The sequence below is a fragment of the Aquila chrysaetos genome, chromosome Z (assembly GCF_900496995.4).
Source record: "Aquila chrysaetos chrysaetos chromosome Z, bAquChr1.4, whole genome shotgun sequence".
Taxonomy (NCBI): domain Eukaryota; kingdom Metazoa; phylum Chordata; class Aves; order Accipitriformes; family Accipitridae; genus Aquila; species Aquila chrysaetos.
Genome location: NC_044030.1, coordinates 57,958,229 through 57,978,088, shown reverse-complemented (window position 1 = coordinate 57,978,088; position 19,860 = coordinate 57,958,229). Strand labels below are relative to the sequence as shown.

At 42.3% G+C, this 19,860-nt stretch overlaps 1 protein-coding gene across 6 annotated transcripts in view; it reads left to right on the top strand.

Moving 5' to 3' along the window:
- The first annotated feature begins 758 nt into the window (after positions 1–758).
- SMARCA2 (SWI/SNF related, matrix associated, actin dependent regulator of chromatin, subfamily a, member 2) overlaps positions 759–19,860 on the top strand; it is a 120,543-nt gene continuing 101,441 nt past the window's right edge. Inside the window, exons 1-3 of one of the 6 annotated variants that reach the window (XM_030005659.2) lie at positions 759–906; positions 10,147–10,407; positions 17,330–17,453. In XM_030005659.2, the coding sequence (XP_029861519.1) occupies positions 10,183–10,407; positions 17,330–17,453 (349 nt within the window). In that variant the 5' untranslated portion in view covers positions 759–906; positions 10,147–10,182. Of the gene's footprint in view, positions 907–2,142; positions 2,225–2,635; positions 2,655–10,146; positions 10,408–15,578; positions 15,644–17,080; positions 17,182–17,329; positions 17,454–19,860 lie in introns of those variants that run through there. The other 5 variants (XM_030005658.2, XM_030005661.2, XM_030005662.2 and 2 more) reach the window with 5 other exon arrangements.

The following is a 19,860-nucleotide window of genomic DNA, read 5'->3' as shown; positions in this document are numbered from 1 at the left end:
GCGATGCCTCCTCGCCGGCGGCCGTTGGGAGCGGGCGCCCGCCTGACTTACAGGCCGGCTCAGCTGGAACGTTCTCAGCAGCCTCTCCTCGCCCACGACGGCCCCCTCTCCCATCGGAAGATGGGGACGGGGTGTAAGTTTCGGGACGAACACCAACGCCCTTCCATGCCTTTCTGCCCTCTTCTTTTTTTTTTTAAAGGCAGGGAGACACCCGCCCCGCCCCACCTCGCCGACCGCCAGGTACCGGAGACCCCAACGCCCGTCAGGCCGCCTCCTCCCCCCGCCGGCGGCGGGCTCGACCCGGCAAGCTGGGGCAGCGGCACGGCGGAGTTCCAGCACCTTCTTCACCTCTGCCAAACTACTCCCGTGAGTACCGCCGCCGCCCGCGCCCTGCCGCCGCCGCCGCCCCCCTCACGGAGGGCGCTCCCGCTCCTCTGTCCCCTCAGCACACGCGAGCCGGGGAGGGGCTGAAGGGGCGCGGAGGAACCCCGGGCGGCAGCCCAGGCTGCCCCGCCGTTGCATGGCAAGCACAGGAGCGGGGCCCCGGGCGTGCGCCCGCTCGCTCCCTCCCCGGCCGCTACGCTCCTGCACGCCTCCTCCCATCCCCAACCTCTCGGTTGAGCGACAGTCGGCCGACGCCAATGGGAACGCCCTTTCGGCGCAGGGGGCGGGCACTCCCCCCGCCGACGGGCCAATGGCGACGCCGCTTCCTGAGCGGTGGCGCCGGTGAGGGGAGGCGGTGGGAGGGGCGGCGGTGGGAGGGGCAGGAGTTTAGGAAGGGGAGGGAATGGCTGTCATCAATGAAGTCATGTTCATAATCTAGTCCCTCGCTCCGGTTCCGGACTCGGGTGACTCACCGAGGGGGAGAGGAGCGACATCCAGCACGGCGCTCCTCCCGGGCGGTAGGTAAATACAACTTACAACTCGGTGCGCCCCCCCCGCTCCCCGTCCCTGGCACGGCGGTGCCTGCGCCGTCCTTTATTGTTAGTGATCGCGCCGGCACGCACCGTGCCCACCTTCCCTCCCCTTCCCCCAGCACGTCCCCGCTGGCCCTGGGCGCCGTCGTGCCACCTGCTTCCTCTCCCCACCTTCTCCGGCGCCCGGCCCTCCCGAATATTTATATCCCCCAGTGGGTGGAGAGAAGAAAGTTTTGAGCCGGTATTTCTGGAATAATCACGATGCAAATCTTCGGGGGGTGGGGGGAGGGTGGGGAGGGAAAAAACCCCGCGCGGCGCCGCTGGTGGCTGACTTGTGAGTCAGCGGCACCCGCGGGAGGGACGGGGGAGCGGCGCGGCGCCGCGCCCGCGCGTCTCCAGCCGCCGTGCCGCGGTGTGCGGCGGGCCGGCTGGCGTTTCCCACCGGCGCGGCCGGCGGGCTGGCACGGCGGCGACCACCAACCGGCTCGTGGCACCCCTTGGTCTTGTCGCCAAGCGAGCGTGTCACAGGCTGCGGGCGACGCGAGCGGCAGAGAAATGGAGGCGGGGGCGCGGCGGCCCGCACCTCGGCCCCCAGGGCGGCTTGGCGGGCCGGCGGCGGCCTCGGCTGCCGCCCCACCTGGTGTGGGCCGCCTGGTGGGGCTGCGTTTCGGCGGTTGCGGGGGGTCGCGGGGTGAAGTTCACGGTGTCCGGCGGCGGGAGAGTGTGTTGGGGTCGGGCTGTTTCTCCGCTGTGGCACAGGCTCGCCAGTAGAGCCGGCCGAGGAAGGGGATGTGGGGAGGCGTGAGGAGGGAGGAAGATGGTGCGAGGGGGAGCGGTCTTGCCTGTGAGAGTAGCGGCGTTACCCGGCAGAGCCAGGGAGGCCGTGATCCGGATAATCTCCCTCCCTGCCTGCCTGCCTGTCTGTCACAAGCACTACACATACCGGGGAGGGGGGAGAAGGTGGGGGCTGGGACTTCGCCCGACAGGCTGCGGCTCCTGTTGCTTTTCAGTCTCTGGTTTTAACTGTGCAGTCAGTGACTCCTGCTGTAAAGGTGTCGCGATTTACTTTCCCGAATAGCTTATCTTCCCTCCCCCTCTCCGGTCTCCCCGCAGAAATCATGCCTCCCCTCCCCCGCGCCTTGCAGCAGTCGGCGAAGCGGAGTAGCACAAAACATGCGCTTGCAATTTTGTAATCGCCTTCCAAGCAAAAAAGCATTTTATTTCCGGTGTGCGCGGAAATTTTTTTTTTTTTTTTCTTCTTACTGGGTCGGGCGGGGGCGAGGATGCGTACACACGCGGATGCTCAGGTAGACGCGGCTCGTCTGCCCCGTCGGGAGAGGGGGACGGCGGTGGTCGGCCCCTGGAAAAGTTGTCTCCCCTGCCGGAGGCGGGGGCCGGCAGCGGGCCGCCGCGGCGGCTAGCTCCCGGGCGGGGCAGGAGGGCAGCGGGGCCCGTCCCTGGGCCTCCGCGCGGGAGGAGAGGGAGGCGGTGGGAAGCGGCGGTGGCGGCGGGGGGGTGGCCTTTCCCGTCCCTCTGCCTATGCGAGCGGCGGCGGCGGGCGGTCTGGAAGTCACCGCCGCCGGCGCAGACAACCGCACGGACATGTTTGGTCGGCGTGACATGGTGGCGGAGGGAAGGAGCGGCGGGGAGACGGGCCCAGCCCGGCCCTGAGGCATGCCCCGGCTGCTCGCCCGCCTGCCGCCGCCGAGGCCCCCTCCGGCCCCCCTCGCCGTCGAGGTACGGGGCCCGCGCGGCCCGCCGCCGGGAGCGGCGCAGCCATTGCTTGGTGGAGGGGAGGGAGAAGGGGGCAGCGGGGCTGGATCTCCAGGCGAGGACGGCTCAGAGCCTGTCGGCCGGGGCGAAAACTTTCCACAAAGGCCGGAGAGGGGGAGAATAGGGCCCTGTGGGTCGTGCGCGCCCGCCCCGGCGCCTTTGCGGGGGTAGGCGGCGGGCGGTGCAGCGCCGAGGCCTACGCGCCGCCCGGCGGGGCCGGAAGACCCGCGCGGTGCGGCCGAGGAGGGGGGGCGGGTGGCCCGCGGCCGAGCCTCCGCCGGTGCGGCTTGGCGTGGGGCCGTCTGTGTGGCCGCGCGAACACTCGGTGCCGTGTGTCGCCCACGACCACGTTTGATTATGTCCGTGGTGCTGGGAGAAACAACCCCACCCCACTCTAACTTTATGACGGCGGAACCACAAACTGCACACGGCTGGAAAAGTTGTAGCTCGTCTGAAGTCGAACTGAAGTTACGGTTAACCGATTGGTTTTTGGGTTGGTTTGGTGTTTTTTTTTTTTTTTTTTTTTTTTTTTTTTTCCCCGAAGAGTGCATTATGGTCATGTAAAGAGTGCTTAAGTGTCAGCATGACTACTAGATCACACCGAGGTTTTTCCTTGGTATCTGCTGCTTATGTTTGATATTCAGACTTCCAAACTTTAGGTTAACGCTGTTGCTTTTTAAGATGTCTTTTGATGAATGTTTTAGATAGGTAAGTAAATAACCAGCTGAAGAATTGAATCTGTGTTGTGTTTGTTTGGGTTTTTGTTTTAACCATTTTAAGTATTTTGCATACTTCCCATAAAAAAATTTATATGGGACCTATGACACGGCACTGTTCTGCTTCCATTCTTTTCTGTTTTGCTTTAGATTTCTTCGATGTTAACTTGGTTTTAACCACAGTCTCTGAGACCCGTACAATAAACATTGTACCGGAATTTAATTCCTTTAGTAGTATACCAGTTATACGTTCTGTAACACGGTGGGGTGGGGCAGTCTCTTCTGTGTAAGTTAGTATTGTTGTGCAAATAAAGGCACACTTTCTCTTTGGGAACCTAATTGCCCTATTACTGTCTTTGACTTTGTTTCTTTTATCGGTTTGTTACGCTAGGGAAAAAAAAAGCGATGTACCAGAAGGATGGGATTGGAGGCAGATTTTTATGCCCATATGTATCAGTAATAGAAAGCAAAACGATTGTATGGATAATTGTATGGATAATAATTTAAAAATAAATCCGAAGTTAAGTATATCATGCAGCATTGACAGAGGTGAGGGTAAAGCTTCATTAAATGCCGGATTTCTCTCAGGAGTTATGTCTCAGTTTTAGGACTGGTATTTCTGTGGTGTTTCATAGAACATGCACCAGAAGAGTGTGTTCAAAGCAGTCTTAGATCCTTCCTTTTGTTAATTTTTGAAGTGGTCTGTGAGCGTTTCTTGTAAAGTTTGAAAAATGCTTTCACTGACACCTGAGGCTTGAATATTGACAAGAGAAAAAGTGCTCCAGCTAGCATTCTTATATTAAATATATTCTTGATGAAGATCTATATGAAATTAGTACTTACAGATAAATTTTCTCTATTTTTGTTGGACTTTTGAAGTTAAGGTCAGAATGTGCACGGTGGCAACTTTAAAAAAATGTCTGCACTTTACCTCCAATTTTCATGGTTCTGATTAGTAATATTGCTGTGAACTAGTCATCCTTTTCAGGAGACTTTTCATTCTTCATAGATTTTTTTTTGTGTTATCTGCTGCAGTTGAAGTTCTCTATGTATAAAGAATGTTTCCTAGACCTCCACCTCTTTTGAACTTTATCCGTTTAGTTTTTTATTTTTCTGATCCTCTAGCAGAGTAGTAAACACAACTTGCGACATAAAGATAGCTTGTCATGAAAATAGCAACAGAGAAAAAGCTTATGCCTTACTAGCAAGATAAAATAAGGAAGAATGAATAAGGGAAGGAAGTAAGGCTTACTTAAACACAGCTTTGGTAGTTTGCAAATATAGCAGAATAAGAAGACTAATACTTAAAATTGGTTTATTTGTTTTTGACACATGTAAAGTCATCACTTCTTGGGTGTAAACATTTTCCTGTTTGTGTCCACTTGATAGAGAATATTTCCTCTGTATCAGTGCAGGGTTTGAGCACCCAGGTGGATCATTTATAGCTGGGATCTTTGGGAAAAATTGAAAATAAGTTTGTTGTTACAGAAACAATACCTTTTTCATATCTTCACTGATATTTTACCATAAGTAACTTGTATTTAAAACAATCTTCTCCCTTCTTCCTCCTCTTCTTCCCCATTTAAGTAAAGACAAGGCCTGTCAGTAATACGGCGAGTTTGTTTCTTTCTGCCTACCTCTCATGGCTTTTGTTTTTCAGAATCTAATGTGAAGATGATGTTGAATAACTGTGATTAATACCTATAGTAAAGGTCACGGTATGGAAACTTAGTCTGTAACCAGTCAGTGCTGTCATGAGTCGGTTTTCTGTGCCCAAAACATATAGTGGAATCTACATATGTAGCAAACACGGACTTCATCTTGGGCATTGTCTGCTGTGGCTGTGGGGTTAAAAGGCAGTTAAACTTCTGAATGCAGCTATGTGCCCTCCTCTTTTCCTGAAGGCTATTGCCTTCTGCAGTAAAGCCATCAGAAAGGATCATATGTCTGTGCTGTAGCCTCTTCATTGAAAAATCTGGTGGCATAGCTTAGCCTAGTTTGTGTGAACTCTACTTGTGATGATGCCTTTTGACTGACTGTAGTACATTCAACACCCAGCCAGTCATTTCTTGGTGCTGATTTTAGTTTTTCATAAGAGGGTAGGCTGTAAGTTAGAGTAGCTGAGAAGTTGCTTTATGAGAAACTGAAAGAGCTACACAGTAGGAGTAAGAATTTATACAAGAATATTTGTAAGGCGTTGGAGGCAGGGAGTATTAGGACTATCATCCTAAAGTAAATTAACTGTCTCTGCATGTGAAAAGGAAAGACCCTTGTGCTACATGACTCCACAGTGAAGATTCTGGTGTAAGTACATCACCCATTCTGGCTCTGCTGGGGTGCCTGCAGATGGTCTTTGGTAGACAGCTAGACAAGCAGCTAAAGCAGTGTCCAGAGGTTTTTGTCTCTGGCCTAAGTGTCTGCATAAGCAATAAAGGTGCAGCATTTCTGATTCTGTGGTTTGTAGTTCAGACTGCAGATTCCCTTCCAGAAGGTTTTGAAGTTACAGTGAAGTTACATACATGAGTATGCAAAGGTAGAATCTCTCAGCTGTTACTGTGTTTGGCGTCTCTTACGTGAACTGAGTAACTCTGGTTTATGTTAGTTGAAGGTTTGACTCTCTACTGATTTTTTGTTGTCTCATGTAAACCTGTTTATTGACTGAATCATTGTTTGATGAAATGACAGTAGTTAAATTCTGATAAATGTTAATGCAGAGTGTCCTGTGGGGTTGTACAATACAAAACACTGATTTGCCTCCAAGTATTGCAAGTTATTTGTTTTAATTATGATGAGCTGGTGTCATTATTAATCAGTTCTTAAACTTTGAACATCTTCATTTGATTATGTTTAGCAGATTAAGCGATTACTATGAATCACTGACAGTATCATTCCATGTTTTCTGTGGTAGTGTAATAAAGATAACGCCTTTAGCCTGTGGTATATCACAATTTCACAGTATATCTTTTCAAAGCCACCTGTGAATCATGACTTCAGTTAGAGATGTGTGGGGAGAAGTAGACTGTAATTATTTTTCTGTGAAGGCAAAGTCACAGTTTGCTTTGCAGTGTGTATGAGTCTGTCGCGTGGGTCCACATTTCCTTTTCATCGGATATAAGTGGTGCAGTTTCCTTACTTTCCACTACCTATTCAAGGCAGGGGATCTGGCCAAAACATCCTGGCTGAAGTTCAATTTAGGTTGACTCAGTCATGGAAAGGCAGAAGTTATACTGGATGGTGAAAGGAAACAGCTAGGAGAATTATAAATACTTACTGTTCCATCTGTTCTTAGACTTGGTGTGTGCCCTGTGTCAAAGCAGTCTATGATCTCCGGATCTTTTTGGGTGTCCAGCTGGTCTTGAATTCCAAAATAATGCAAGTGGTTTGTTACCTGCTGTGTTTTAGTTTTGGATCTACTAATATTGCATACTGTCTTCATGTGAAGGAGATTTTGGTTTGACTTTAATGAGACTTTTATAAGGGCCTACAGGAATTGGCTATCTAGCTCTTCCTGAATTTTAATAAGAAATTTAATTTAATTTTAATAAGCCTGATTTCTGTGGGTTTTTATACAATCTCAGTCTTAGTAAATATAAACTAATCTATTTTTGAAACATGTTAAATCAAAAGCTTTTTAGCAGTTCTGTTCTGTGAACAGATCCTTAGTTGGGAGGACCATTTATAATGTGTTCTCGTTTATGGCAGTGGCTGTTTTTTAAATTTTGTGGACTACTATTGCCACAGAAAATTGCTTTGTCTCTTTATGTCCATGGGTGTCTTTGGACAGGATTTATTACTTGCATTCAGGTAGTATTTTCCAGTATTTTATGTTCCCCTGATACAGATCTTATAAGTTACTTGTTTCTTTTTTTTTTTTTTTCATAGAAGTATGTTCTTTGACATACAAAAATCTCTGTATACAAATCTGTTTAAGACAATCCACAATTACGTAAGATTGGGTGAGTTTATCTGCTCTTAAAGAAAGGTAATGAAAGGACTTGATCTGATCTAAGGGGTGCAACATTCCCCTCTGGTAGTTCTTGTTTTTGACAGGATGGGCACTTGCTAGCCCATTAAAAAGAATTTTAAATTTTCCAAATTTGTGTACAGGACATGTTTAACTTATATGTAAAAGACAGTGTAACTAGTGGAGCTGAGACTGGAGCCAGTTAATTTTTGAGAACTGCAGGTTGAATTTGAAGTAGAGGTGAATAGAGGGGTAGATTTTGCTAACCATTTTAATGCATAGGTGTAGGTAGAAGTGTTTTGTGAAGTAGGATATTTTGGCATACTTTATACTGATAGTAGTTTTGTAATTGATTGTGTTGTGGTTCTGTATAAATTTTTCTGGGTTGTGGTGGTGGAGGTGGTGTTGGGTTCTGTCTTGTTAAAGGGCTGAATTTGGCTTATAACGTGCAGAGAGAGTCAGCTGTAAGAGTGTCAGTCTTACATTTTGCAATGTAGTGACTGACTCATATAAAAACTCTTTGTTGTGTGGAAACTTCTGTTGTCCCTCATACAGCCAATCTGTAGGCCCCTTGTAGGAAGCTATGGCAGTGGGTGCAGTTGTGAACATTTAATAATGTGATTCCTTTTCTGGTAATGTTGTGGGGTTGTAGGGGACTAATTAGTGACTATAGGGTTTGTTTTGAGCAGAGAAGCTTCATAGGCATCTCCCTGTTTTACCCTGCAAGGAATAGGATCCCAAGGTAGCTTATTTCAGGTGAGGGTATTTTATTTTAGATGAGTTAAGCATTGTTCGAATTTGTTGCCTTTAATCATAAGAGAGTAGTAGCTATTAAAACATAACAAAAGGGAATTTATAAGCAAAAGCTATTAAGCTGTTTTGGATCCTGACAGAATGATTAGGTAATTGGGGGTAAATAAGTGAAAATGGTCTTGATGTAGTACCATTTTATCTTCTGTGTGGGTGCTGATAAGTAAAGACTCGTGCTCATAAAAGAAGAAAGAGGATCAGTTCTGTAAGCTTTGAATGCCCTGATTGCTACCAGTAAACACCAGTCTACTTTTTTTCTGACATGTCTTGCAGATGGGCCTCCTTTCTGCTTTATTGGGAAACTTGGGAGCGTACTTTTTCTTGAGTGTCTGTTTCTTAATTTGACTACAAGCCAGGGTAAAGAGTGTTACACTGTGGCTTTATATAAGCGGTGTCATAACAGGGTTACACCACTTACTCATGTTAGAAAGTAATTACTACTAACTATGGATAGTGATAAACCTTGATGTGGAAGGTGGAACACTCTTCTGTGATAAATTCTGTAAGGAGAGAGGCTGGGACAGAGAGTTGTCTTAGGCCTTGTAACGTACTATTACATTGTAATTACCTTGTAATATACCAAATTAGAATGCTTTTTAATAAGACTCATTTTTTATTGTATTGTTTTTTTTATTATGGGACAAGCAATCAGGGGCAATAATCTTACTACAAAACTGCACCCAAAGAAAATGAAGGCAACAGGCTAAGCCCATCTAATGGTCAGCTGCTGCTGAAAGTTGTGATCCTACTTGCTTCCTTGTGCTGGCACTGGCATTTATCTGTCCTTTCAGAAAGTCAGTTCAGTAACCTGAATCACTTAAATGGTTCTGTAGTTTTGGTTTTTTTTTTTTTTTGGTTTTTTTTTTTTTTTTTTTTTTAAAATATAGGCTTGCTTTTCTGGTAGCTTAACTGCTCAGATAATGAGATCGCTGTGTGATCAAACACATGAAAATGGTGCTGTTGGGAGTGGGGAATACCAAGAAACATGGCTTATCTTGTTGGCAGCAACTGACCACCAGTTTTGTAAAAATATGGCAGCTGTGTCACTGCGTTACAACAGTCTGACATTAGTAAACAAAAAGTTCCCAATATTAGACATTGATAGAAGTAATCAGAAAACTGAAGAAGAATGATAAAAGTTCTCAGAAAACTGAAGAATGTTTCAAGCCTGTAGCCTGCATCAGTTTGTTCTACTAGGAACACAGAAATAAAAATAAGTAATAATTGGTTTTCCAGCCTATAAAAGCCTATTGTTTGTTCTCAGGGCACTTACTGTTCTATAAGCCACTTGAGCTGCACTCTTCTGGTTTGTGACATTGGCAGAACCGCTCAAGTGAATTATAACTGTTCAGTCCAAAGTAATTGTCTTTTCTGTTGTCTGTTTTGTTTGATATTATGATTGCATACAGAGATAATCAAAGAGGTCCTACATTAATATCTAACTTTAAAAAAAAAAGTCAGAAAATAGCCTTAATAATCCTTTTAATACTTGTTTTGCTGCATTACCATTTTATAAGTACGAATTTCAGTGCAGTCACATCTGTTAAGGGAGAGATTTTTGAACGCACATATGTTACAGAGGTACCCAGCTATCTTCCCTGCCTTTAGTAGTACTGTGCTTGACCCCACATGATGCACCTGATGATAGCAATTCAGTGAACTACCATTGTCTCTGGTAGGTGTTTCTCCTAGCGTACCAGTTGCTTTGTTCTGTGAGTCATATAAACATCCAGGAATTGACTGAACTATCAGGATCCTTATCCTTCTAGTGGGCTTTTAGAAGGATGGTCAAACTAGTGTGCAACATTAAGGATAATTTAAGCATTTTCTGCTGATGACAGCTTGCATGGGTATGTGCGTGTGTGTGTAATGATTGCCAGTAGATTTTACTACATTTTTTTCAATGCCCCTAATGTCACATAGAAATTCTGTTTTTGTTTTTGTTTTGTTTTGTTTTTGTTATTAGAGCTATTCTGCTAATTGAAAAGGAGACAGAAAATAGATGTCCACGCCTACAGACCCTGGCGCCATGCCTCATCCTGGTCCTTCCCCTGGACCAGGACCTTCACCTGGACCGATTCTAGGACCTAGCCCAGGACCAGGACCATCTCCTGGCTCAGTTCACAGCATGATGGGGCCAAGTCCTGGTCCGCCCAGTGTCCCGCATCCAATGCCGACAATGGGGCCTACTGATTATCCACAGGAAGGCATGCACCAAATGCATAAGGTAATAGTTTATTACAAGTGAACCTTTTTTTCCTAGAGTTCTCTCCACTGATTAAAAAAGCTACATTTAGACCTGCATAACTGTTATTACACATCATATATATCACCTGCAAAACTGCAGCTACACTCCTATTCTGTCTTTATTACTAAAGATGATGCATATATCAGATTAAACACAGTTTCCTTGTTCTTAGTAGACTACTTTGAACTCTGAGTTAGTAGCTTGCAAATCTTCATTTGTAAACTGTACTTTTCAGTAAGGTGGACATTACTAGGGAAAAAACCCTTGAATTATAGTGTTAAAACCTTATGGTAGACCTTTGTAACCACCTTCTTTTTTTCTTTTTTTTATCTTCTTGTCTGTTTGGATGTATCTTATGTTTTTCAGGGGTGGTTTTCAGTTTTGCGTGAACTTTCTTTTTTAATTAATATTTTTAACTCTTAAAGGGCTTGTGCTTACAAATTTGTTTACTCTTCCATGTTGATGAAAAAACTGGTTTCCAAGTTATTTTATAAAGGCTGCATCTTACTAAGGAATTTAAAACTATGTAGGGCATAACGTGAATAATTGGACTTGAGTGGTTGTTGTCATACACTTAAAATTACATGTGTGCTTAGACTATCATTAATGTCTTTTGCTTTGAGGAAATACTTGCTTGTGTGGAATATCCTTTGTGAGAACAGTCTCTTTATGTATTGTCATTTTTATTTGGTTGTGTACCAGACATTTAGGGCTTAGGATAATTTCAATTTCACTGGTGTTCTGCTTTCAGAAATACGCAGTAACAGCTTACAGAGCCAAGATATTGAAAATGTTTTGGTAACTATTGTTGATTCCACTTGGAATTGTTATATGCACATAGGAAAAAATCGAATTTACAATAAAAAATTAGTCTTGAAGTAATATAAACATATTTTAATTTTTCTCCTGAATTGGCAACTTCTTGATGGATCAGTTTCATTCATTAAAACAGTTAAAATAGTGTCAAGTCAGTAGGGACATGATGCTACCATCTTTTGCATGAAGAACTGTATCATTAAAATTTCTAATAGCACAAAGGCAACTGAAGTGAAGGAGGCCATGATCCAGCTGCCTGTTTGTACTGAACTGTTGTAATTTCTGAAAGGTCAGTACATTCAATAACTTAAACTTTTCCATTTGAATCTTGAAGCATGTAATTTAGCTATTAGCCAGATTAGACATTTGCAATTGGCATTTCCTCATTTGTGGGGTCAGTTACAGCCCCCAGCTTCCAGTACTCTGGTGAATGCCCCAAACTTCATAGACGGCCAGGTTTTTTACATCCCTCAGTTCTCCCGTTTCTGTTTTTAAGAGGTTCTGTACCTGCAGAAGAGGGTGGCACCAGGAATTTTCCATTAGAACGGTTGAATGCTCCATACGTTGTGTTTTTAACAGCTATATCCTGTTTGACCTTGTGTGTTCTTCAGACATTTAATGCTATCTTAGCATTAGAAGCAAACCAACAAGTGTCATCCCACAAAGTTCTTTCAGAGACTTTACAAGCATCTCAGAAGTTCTGTGAGCCAGAGTAGAAATTCTCCCATTGAGGTGTCATTGAAATGTTTTGAAAAATGCACCATCAATGTAAAGAGTCTGGATAGGTAATTCAAAGATGACCAGTCAGTATAGTTACAGTAAAATTACTTTCCCTTTTCTGTACCTTGATTCTGATAATGGAACAAAGGCTGTAATTTCACAAGTCTTTAGTAGCAACAGCTTTGCTGTCCTCTAGTTTGCCACTTCACAAGTTCCAGCATGCCTTCATGTGTGTATGATTAAGCTAGAAAATGGGTCTGTTGAACTGACGCAGGTGAAAAAAAAAAAAAAAAAATCTTGGTTAATTTTTCAGTCTAAATGAGTTTTCTGGTCTGTTTTCCTGTGCAATCCCAGAAATAGTGTATTGTGACAAATGAGGGAAGGGTCTGGTTAAGAAATGCTGTGGAAGGGTGCTTCTAGACTATTTTGCAAGTATTACTTGAGTATTGTTCTATGTAATAAAAAAACTGGTCAGCCATGTGTGGTTTGACCAAGTAAACGTTTTCTTTCTGCTTAGTGTTATGGAAAGTGACTTTCAAGTCGTGATGTAACATTTTTTTTCCTAATGAAAGGCAGTAAAAGTGAGAGATTGTACAGAAAGTGTCCTGGTTATGCTATTACTTGTAGTGTACCCATCCTATGTATGCAATGGGATGTGGTTCTTACTTTTAAAGTTCACAAACGTAAGTAGTGAAACACCTTCATTCTATGTTAGATGTTTGACTAGCTTACAAAGAATAATATAATGCATAAAAAAAAATAAATCTGAAGTATCCAACAATAAACACTGATTGATACAAATTGATATTAATAATTCATAATTACTAAAGTGTGTTTACTTAACAACAGTTAATATGAAAATTAAAGACGGTATGTTCACATGGTAACCAGAAAACCCTTCCACAGGAAAATTTACGATTTATTTACATAATGCACTTTTGACAGAAACAATAAATTAGTTATCTTTCTTGCTATTTTCTTAAGTAATCTTTAGACTGTCAATCAGAATGCCAGGGAAATACTTAGAGTTCCAAATTTTACTGAAGTATACCTTGGATGCAAGACAGCTACATGTAAGGAGAAATACTTGGAAGTTCATTGCAGGGGACTGCTAAATGGAGAAACCATAACAGCCTCAGAGAGTCTCATGAGGTGAAAATACTTGGAAGAGTGGAAGATACTAAAGGAAAGCATTGTTACATGGTTGCCCTAAGCTTTTTTCCCCTCAGCATCCACATAGGAGCCTCTCTGGACACAGAACATAGGGTTAGGTGGGTTTAGTCTGAACTGATGCAGCCTTTTGTATGCTCTTGTGCACCAGCTGGGCCACATGATTTTAACTGCTTAACTCTTAGTTATGACAACAGTATATCTATTTAATTTATGTAGTTCTCACTTGAGGGATGGGAAGAGTACTGTGACCTCTTGGTTTATTTTCTCTTCCATTTAATCATAACCTGATGCATAATCACTTCTTTTGTGAATTTGTAATGGGGTGTACTGTAAATGATTACTGGCTGTGGAAAAATTATGATGATGTCATGGGCAATATTACTGGTTTTGGTGAGTGAGAGAAAAAGTGAGTGACAGAAAAGGCTCTTTTCCTACAACAATGGTATTTTTTACCAAATATATTATTTATTCACTCAGATGTTCCATTAAAACAGAAGGCAAATGGTTTCCCATTTCAAATATTGTTGGCTAACAGATCTGTGCATGTTAGACATTCTGAGAATCTTAGAATTCTGTCATGGTCCTGGAAGTAACGCCTTTTTATTCAGCAGGCATGTTCCCTGCATTATTTCTGTTGTATGTGTTTACATTAGTGAAAAAAGAAAGAAAGTGGTGTTGTCAACCTTGAAAAATCACCAGAGACCTCATGTAAAATGGTGGTTTAGTGATTTCTAAGAGATTAACAGAATTGTTGGCCAAGTCTATACTGCAGTGACAACCACAGTCTGGTTGTCCATCAGTGATGCATTCAGTTATGCTGTGCAGTTATGTGACAACATATTGCTGTTTCATCTATGTAATTTTCGTTGGTATAGAGGATGCATGGTCTAGAAGAAATCTAGTTTGATACTCGTTCTCCATCTCTGATTTCAAGGCTGGTGTTTTGTTTGTTTGTTTGTTTTAAGAAGGGGGAAAGAAACAAAAAAAGACACCATAATCTGACAGTTTACCTGGAAATAGGTCAAACTGTGATGCAATGCTGTCTGTGAGAAGACCTTAGTTACTAAATTCAGAGTAAAAGCAATGTAGGCAAAATGTCCCTTATGCGTTAGGCATTACGTAAGGTCTGTAAGTCTGCCAAGTCTGTAGGTGTGGGCTTGCATACAGTTGAAGTTCATCCCTCATTATGTTTTGTGGAAGCACTGTTTATATCTGGCCTGTTCTGTGCTTGTTCTTACTTACGGGGACCAATGAAAATAGTAATGTGTACTCAAAGTTGAATATGTCTCCCTTCCTGTTTCCCTTCTGTTCTGTCATATTAAAAGAATAAAAAAAAAAAGTACCCCAATGTGGTAGTAGTGCTTCATTGGTAGTATAAGGTACATTTCTCATGCCAACAATGTAATTGTGGAAGATATCTTTAATAATTTATACAGGACTGAAGAATTTACAGAAATTGCATTGTGTATAAGATGCTTTCTGTAATTTTTAACCTGTTACATAGATTAAAGTTACCATCTATGTAACTATACAGTGATTCAAAGAAGTTATGAAAAATAACTATTTTTTAGTTCTTGTAGTCCTCTGCTGAATTGTCTCCCATATTTTACAGGGTTTTTCCATAGACAGTAGAGGTGCTTCTAGACAAAAAAAATTTCTTGGAAACACAAGTCTCTTTGCATAAATTAGTAGTGCTGTGATCATTAAAACTAATTTTGTCTTCAAAGAAGTTTATGCCATCTTCATCTTTTGTAGCTTTGCTAGTAAAAAACTGATCAATGAGTTCTACCTTTCCTAATCTGTTTCTAATGAATTTCATTTCCATTTTTTTCACAGCATAATTTCTGCAAACACACAGAAGCAAACCCCTTTCTTGCTATATTTAGGCTCCCTTACATTAGACTTGAAGCATTTCAGTTTGCTACAGGTTTTGTTGTTTTGTTTTTTTTTAATACTTATCTTACAAAAACCTTTTTGGTCTTTTGACCAATTTTTTCCATAGAAACATTCCTTCAATTGATTTTTTTCCTTTTACGGTCACATCTTTACTTTTCTGTTCCTGTTTCATTTTTTTAGAATTCTCTTTTTGAAAGGCCACATATTTGTCTTCCTCTTCACTGCTGCTCTTTGTTAATGCCAGCTCCTTTCCCCACCTTCTGTATGCTGGTACTTCTGATGCACTAGGTATGCATGCAGTGTCCTGTCTTAGTCACACAGAGCTGCCTGCATTCACAGCGGTTTCACAGTTGCCACCCATTAGTGCAGTGACATCCATCCCTGCAGTCACACCACAGATGTGTACAGCTAGAGTCCTCTGTTCTGGAAATCGGATCCAGTTTCCTGCACAGTCTCCTCCTCCTCTTGGCGGCCCTAAAGATTTAGTCCTTGATACATACCATGATAAAATAGGAACGAATCTGGCTTTCCAGGTGTTTTGGATTCTGTAGTATTCAGCTTCTGCGGGCAGAATGTGAACTGAGCATTCTCTTCCGCATTGGTTATATTTGTAAGTAGGGGCAAAGGGAGAGGGAGTGGTCTTAATGTCTCAGAAAAGGGTGTTGGGATTTACTTGGTTAGCACAGTGGAACTATTTTTAATGTGTCATTCATCTATCTCGACATTTATACTCCACATCCTAAGTTCTTGTAATCAAAAATAGCTTCTCGAGTAACGAGTATTTTTCTGATACAAGTTCTTTTCACAAATGTTTTTATACTGTCATGGCAGCTAAATGGTTTGATGAAGCATAAAAAATGCATTTTACTTCTCCTTTTCTATAACTTTTCTCCTTTTAACCCATAGTTTCTGATAAGGAAAAATGATAGTGAAATTCTTCAATAATGCTGATAAACAAAAAAACCCACACGTGTTTAAAGATACTTTCAGTCAAATCTGATTATTGCAATGGAAAGTGGAAAATTTATTTGAAGGTTTTACGAATAAAAATTTAGAATTATTTTTTCCTTTGTAGAAAGGATGACCTATGTTTAGTTCTGCTTAAATTGATCCATGTGTAACAAATTGCTCAAAAAGAAGAAATGTGACAGTGTCTTTTTTTCTGTGACTTGGTGTAGCTTCTTGCACACTCTTTTTGTTAACTGCCTGTATTTTCTACTGGAGTAAGTTTTCTTAACTCTCTTTGTAAAAAGAATTCTCAATAAAAAGGTGTGCATTTAAATAAAACAGACTGCAAGGTCTCCATTCACAGTAGAGTTTGCAACAACAGTATTTAGTGTGTGTGTGTGCATGTGTTACAGAGAGGGGCAGAGCTGCATATTTCTGCAGATAGAAGATAAGTAAGTGATGCCAACCTGTTCCTTTCTAATACAAAGCTCTAATACAAGTACTTTTAAGTTAGAAGTTAATAAGCATAATCTCTTCCCTAATTGGGGACCTGATGTAATTTTTGCTTTCAGGTAAAACTTCTTGGTTTTCTTAAGACATCCTCCTTCGGATGTTACTTTTCCCCTGTTTTCACTTTCGGAGTCCTTCAGTTTCTATTACAGAGCCTTTTCCAGTGCCCTGCATGCCTTCAGCATGTTTTTCTGACCCCAGGCTGTCTTCACTCTCTGAAGAAGGCACTTGGCCCTGTTTTGCATTTCAAGTACCATGGGAACTGTAGGTTTTGAGGAGTGAATGAGATGGCAGGAACTGTAGGGAGCACAAGTATTTGAGCAGAACTATGTCTTCTCTTCCTTGACTGCCTGTCCCTGTTTTTACCTGCGAAGAAGAGGTTACCTCCTGCAATGTCATCTTTGTTTTTGAAGAGAAGCAGTGTTTGGGGCATTCCAGTAGAGCAGTGACTGAAAGGGCAAAGTTTGGGCTAAAAATAACTCGAGCCAAGCCACAGGCTGTACTTTCATAAGTTGGTGTGTGTTACACTGCTTTGTAATATGAGGCCAATACGGTTCGTGTGTTTGTATTTGGACAGTTTGCCTCCTTGGCATTGCCAAACAGTGCATGAGAAAAAAAAAGCAAAAAGGAAACAGAGGGGACAAGCAGTCTAATGGTGCTCTGTGCTTTCCCAAATGTCTGATTCCAAGGGTAAAGATTACCATTTTATTTATTTTGAATGACTGCTAAGAAAAGTTTGTATTCTTTATGTATTTGTTCAGATTTTGAGTTAGTCCTTTGGATTTTTAAAATGGATTTATATACTATCTCTATATAAATACTTACTTTGTTTTCACAGTCCATTGATGGCTTGCACGAAAAAGGAATGGTTGAAGATGTTCATTGTGGCTCCATGAAGAGTATGCGACCTCCTCACCCTGGAATGGGCCCACCTCAGAGTCCAATGGACCAGCATAGCCAAGGTTTATACATACTGTGCATGCTGTATGATTTTGGGGCCCCTTTGTTCCACAAAGAGTCAGTAGTTCCATGTAACAGATTTCCAATTACTTCCTTTCATCTTTGTTTGGAAAGGCTGAACTGGTATCACAGGGCAAGGTGAATAACTGAATCCCCTTGCTTTCTGGAGTGTCCATCCGTCATGTATTGGAAAAAAGCTACGGTTCAAGTCTGTGGCTGGGGCAAGTAATTGGTCTAAGTCTATTACAGATTTCAGTTCACATCTCTGAAAAAAACCCCACCAAGTTCTTTCCTATCTTATGTGGCTATTGTAAATGTAAATGCATCGGAATATGATTTGTTTTAATCCTGTGGTGAAGGAATGATAAAGGAGAAGAACCCAAGCAAACTTGGAGAAACCTTTAATATCTGTAACGTTTGGTCAAGGGCTGATCAAAGTTCTTCCCCAAATTTTTTATGCCAGAAGATAGAAACTCTTTTTACCACATTGCTACATGCCTTCTTTGTGTCCTTTAGTTTGCAATGTAAGATGACGTGCATTTTGTAAGCAGCTCAGTATGTTGGAGATGTAACTGGTAACACCTGCTAGTATTAATTAGTTCAGCAGATAATGCTTTGTATATTGCATAATTAATTAGATTACAGCAACACCTGAAGAATCCCAAGTGAAATTAGGGTCCTGGTTTGACACATTCTGCAAATCTATTAAGAGATGGTCCCTGTTTGATGTATTTACATGTTTATTACATAGGATAAGAGAAATGCTGGAGGGAGAAAACGGGTACAGATCAGCAAAACGACTCAGCCTGAATTGCTTTGTGACTTTACCGTGGGCTGTGACTGAAACCTTAGTCTGTAATTTGTCAGCTGAATCCCTGTCTGGGACCTTGAACGTTAGAAAGTACTGTTTTTCTATTACACCTTCAACATCAGTTAAGGAAAAGAGAACTGACTTTGCAGGGATAAGTTCTCCATCAGCTAAAACTTTTCTACTGATTTCAGTGAGATGCAAGCATGATTATCTGAGAGCAAAATTTTACCTGACACTGTGTTCACTCACTTTTGCTTGTAAGGAACTTGTTCCTTAAAATGAACAGAGCGTTTAGTCTGAAAATGAAGATGGGTCCAATTCAAACATAATGTGCTCAAAATACAAGAACATAAGTTGCAAATGCTTCAAATACAAGTAGCTCTGAGTTGTTTTCTTCTTTCCTGTGCTGGCTGAGATCAGACTTCCAGGTCCTGTTGCTCTGCAAAAAGATGATTGTATTAGTAGCATCTGTGGCAGGCTAAAGACTACAGATCCCTGCTCTCTTTTTGGTGTATGTCCGCAACTGTTGCAAGGTAAACAGAAAATACTGGCATTCTAATGTAAGCAGGCTTTTTAAAGAAATGGGTAAAAAAAATCCCCACATGTTCTAATATTTTAAACACTCTTCTTGACATCGAGGAGTATTTTAGTTTTCTTTGCCTCTATGTCTCCTTTTTGTCTTCTTACACAATTATCTTTTCACAAAAAATGGTGATGGCATTTGAGGCTATTCTGATATGTGTAGGGGAAAGTCCCATCTGCTGACGTACTTTCTCCCCATTAGTGTACAGATCCAAGATACAACACTAGGTTTCTTAATAGCCTTTAAACCTATTGGATACTTTCAGTCTGATTTACCATGGTATTAGAGTCCTGTAAGACAGTTGTGTTTCTACAAGTTTTGTGGAAATAGGCAATGTGGTAAAAGAGCGTGAGCTTATCCATGCCTACACTTATGGGGAGAGGACAGTATGAGTTCTCTGACAATCCATTGAAAGATGCGTGGTAAATATTCTGATCCTAACAAAATCTTGAGTTTGCATTTGGTACATTGTTAGAAACCAAGACTTACCATAAGGTTCACTTCCTTGTGGATTCTTGGATGTCTGATAGTTGAGCTTACGTTGCAGTTGTGTACAATTTTTAACAATGCGCATGTCAAATAGAAATTGCTCCTCATTAGTTTTAGGTCTGTTTTTTTCATGGCTTATTGTTTATAGGCCTCAAATTGTAGTAGATAAATATATGCACTAATTAATGTTATTATTTTCAGATGTTTGGTGGAAAGTAGCTGAAGAAGTTCAAAACCCCAAGGAATGGATGACCCTAAGCTTCTGCCATTAGTTTGAAAGCATAAGCAGAATGGCCATGTATCAGTTAAATGTCATTTAGTCTAGCACTGGTTCTAGGTAAAATCAAAGAACATTCTCTGTCTTTTAATTCCATATGATCTTGTCTATAATTCAGGCCACTGAGAATAGTTTTACAGAAGAATCATAGAATCACAGTATGGTTTGGGCTGGAAGGGACCTTTGAAGGTCATCTAGTCCAACTGCCCTGCAATGAACAGGGACATCTTCAGCTAGATCAGGTTGCTC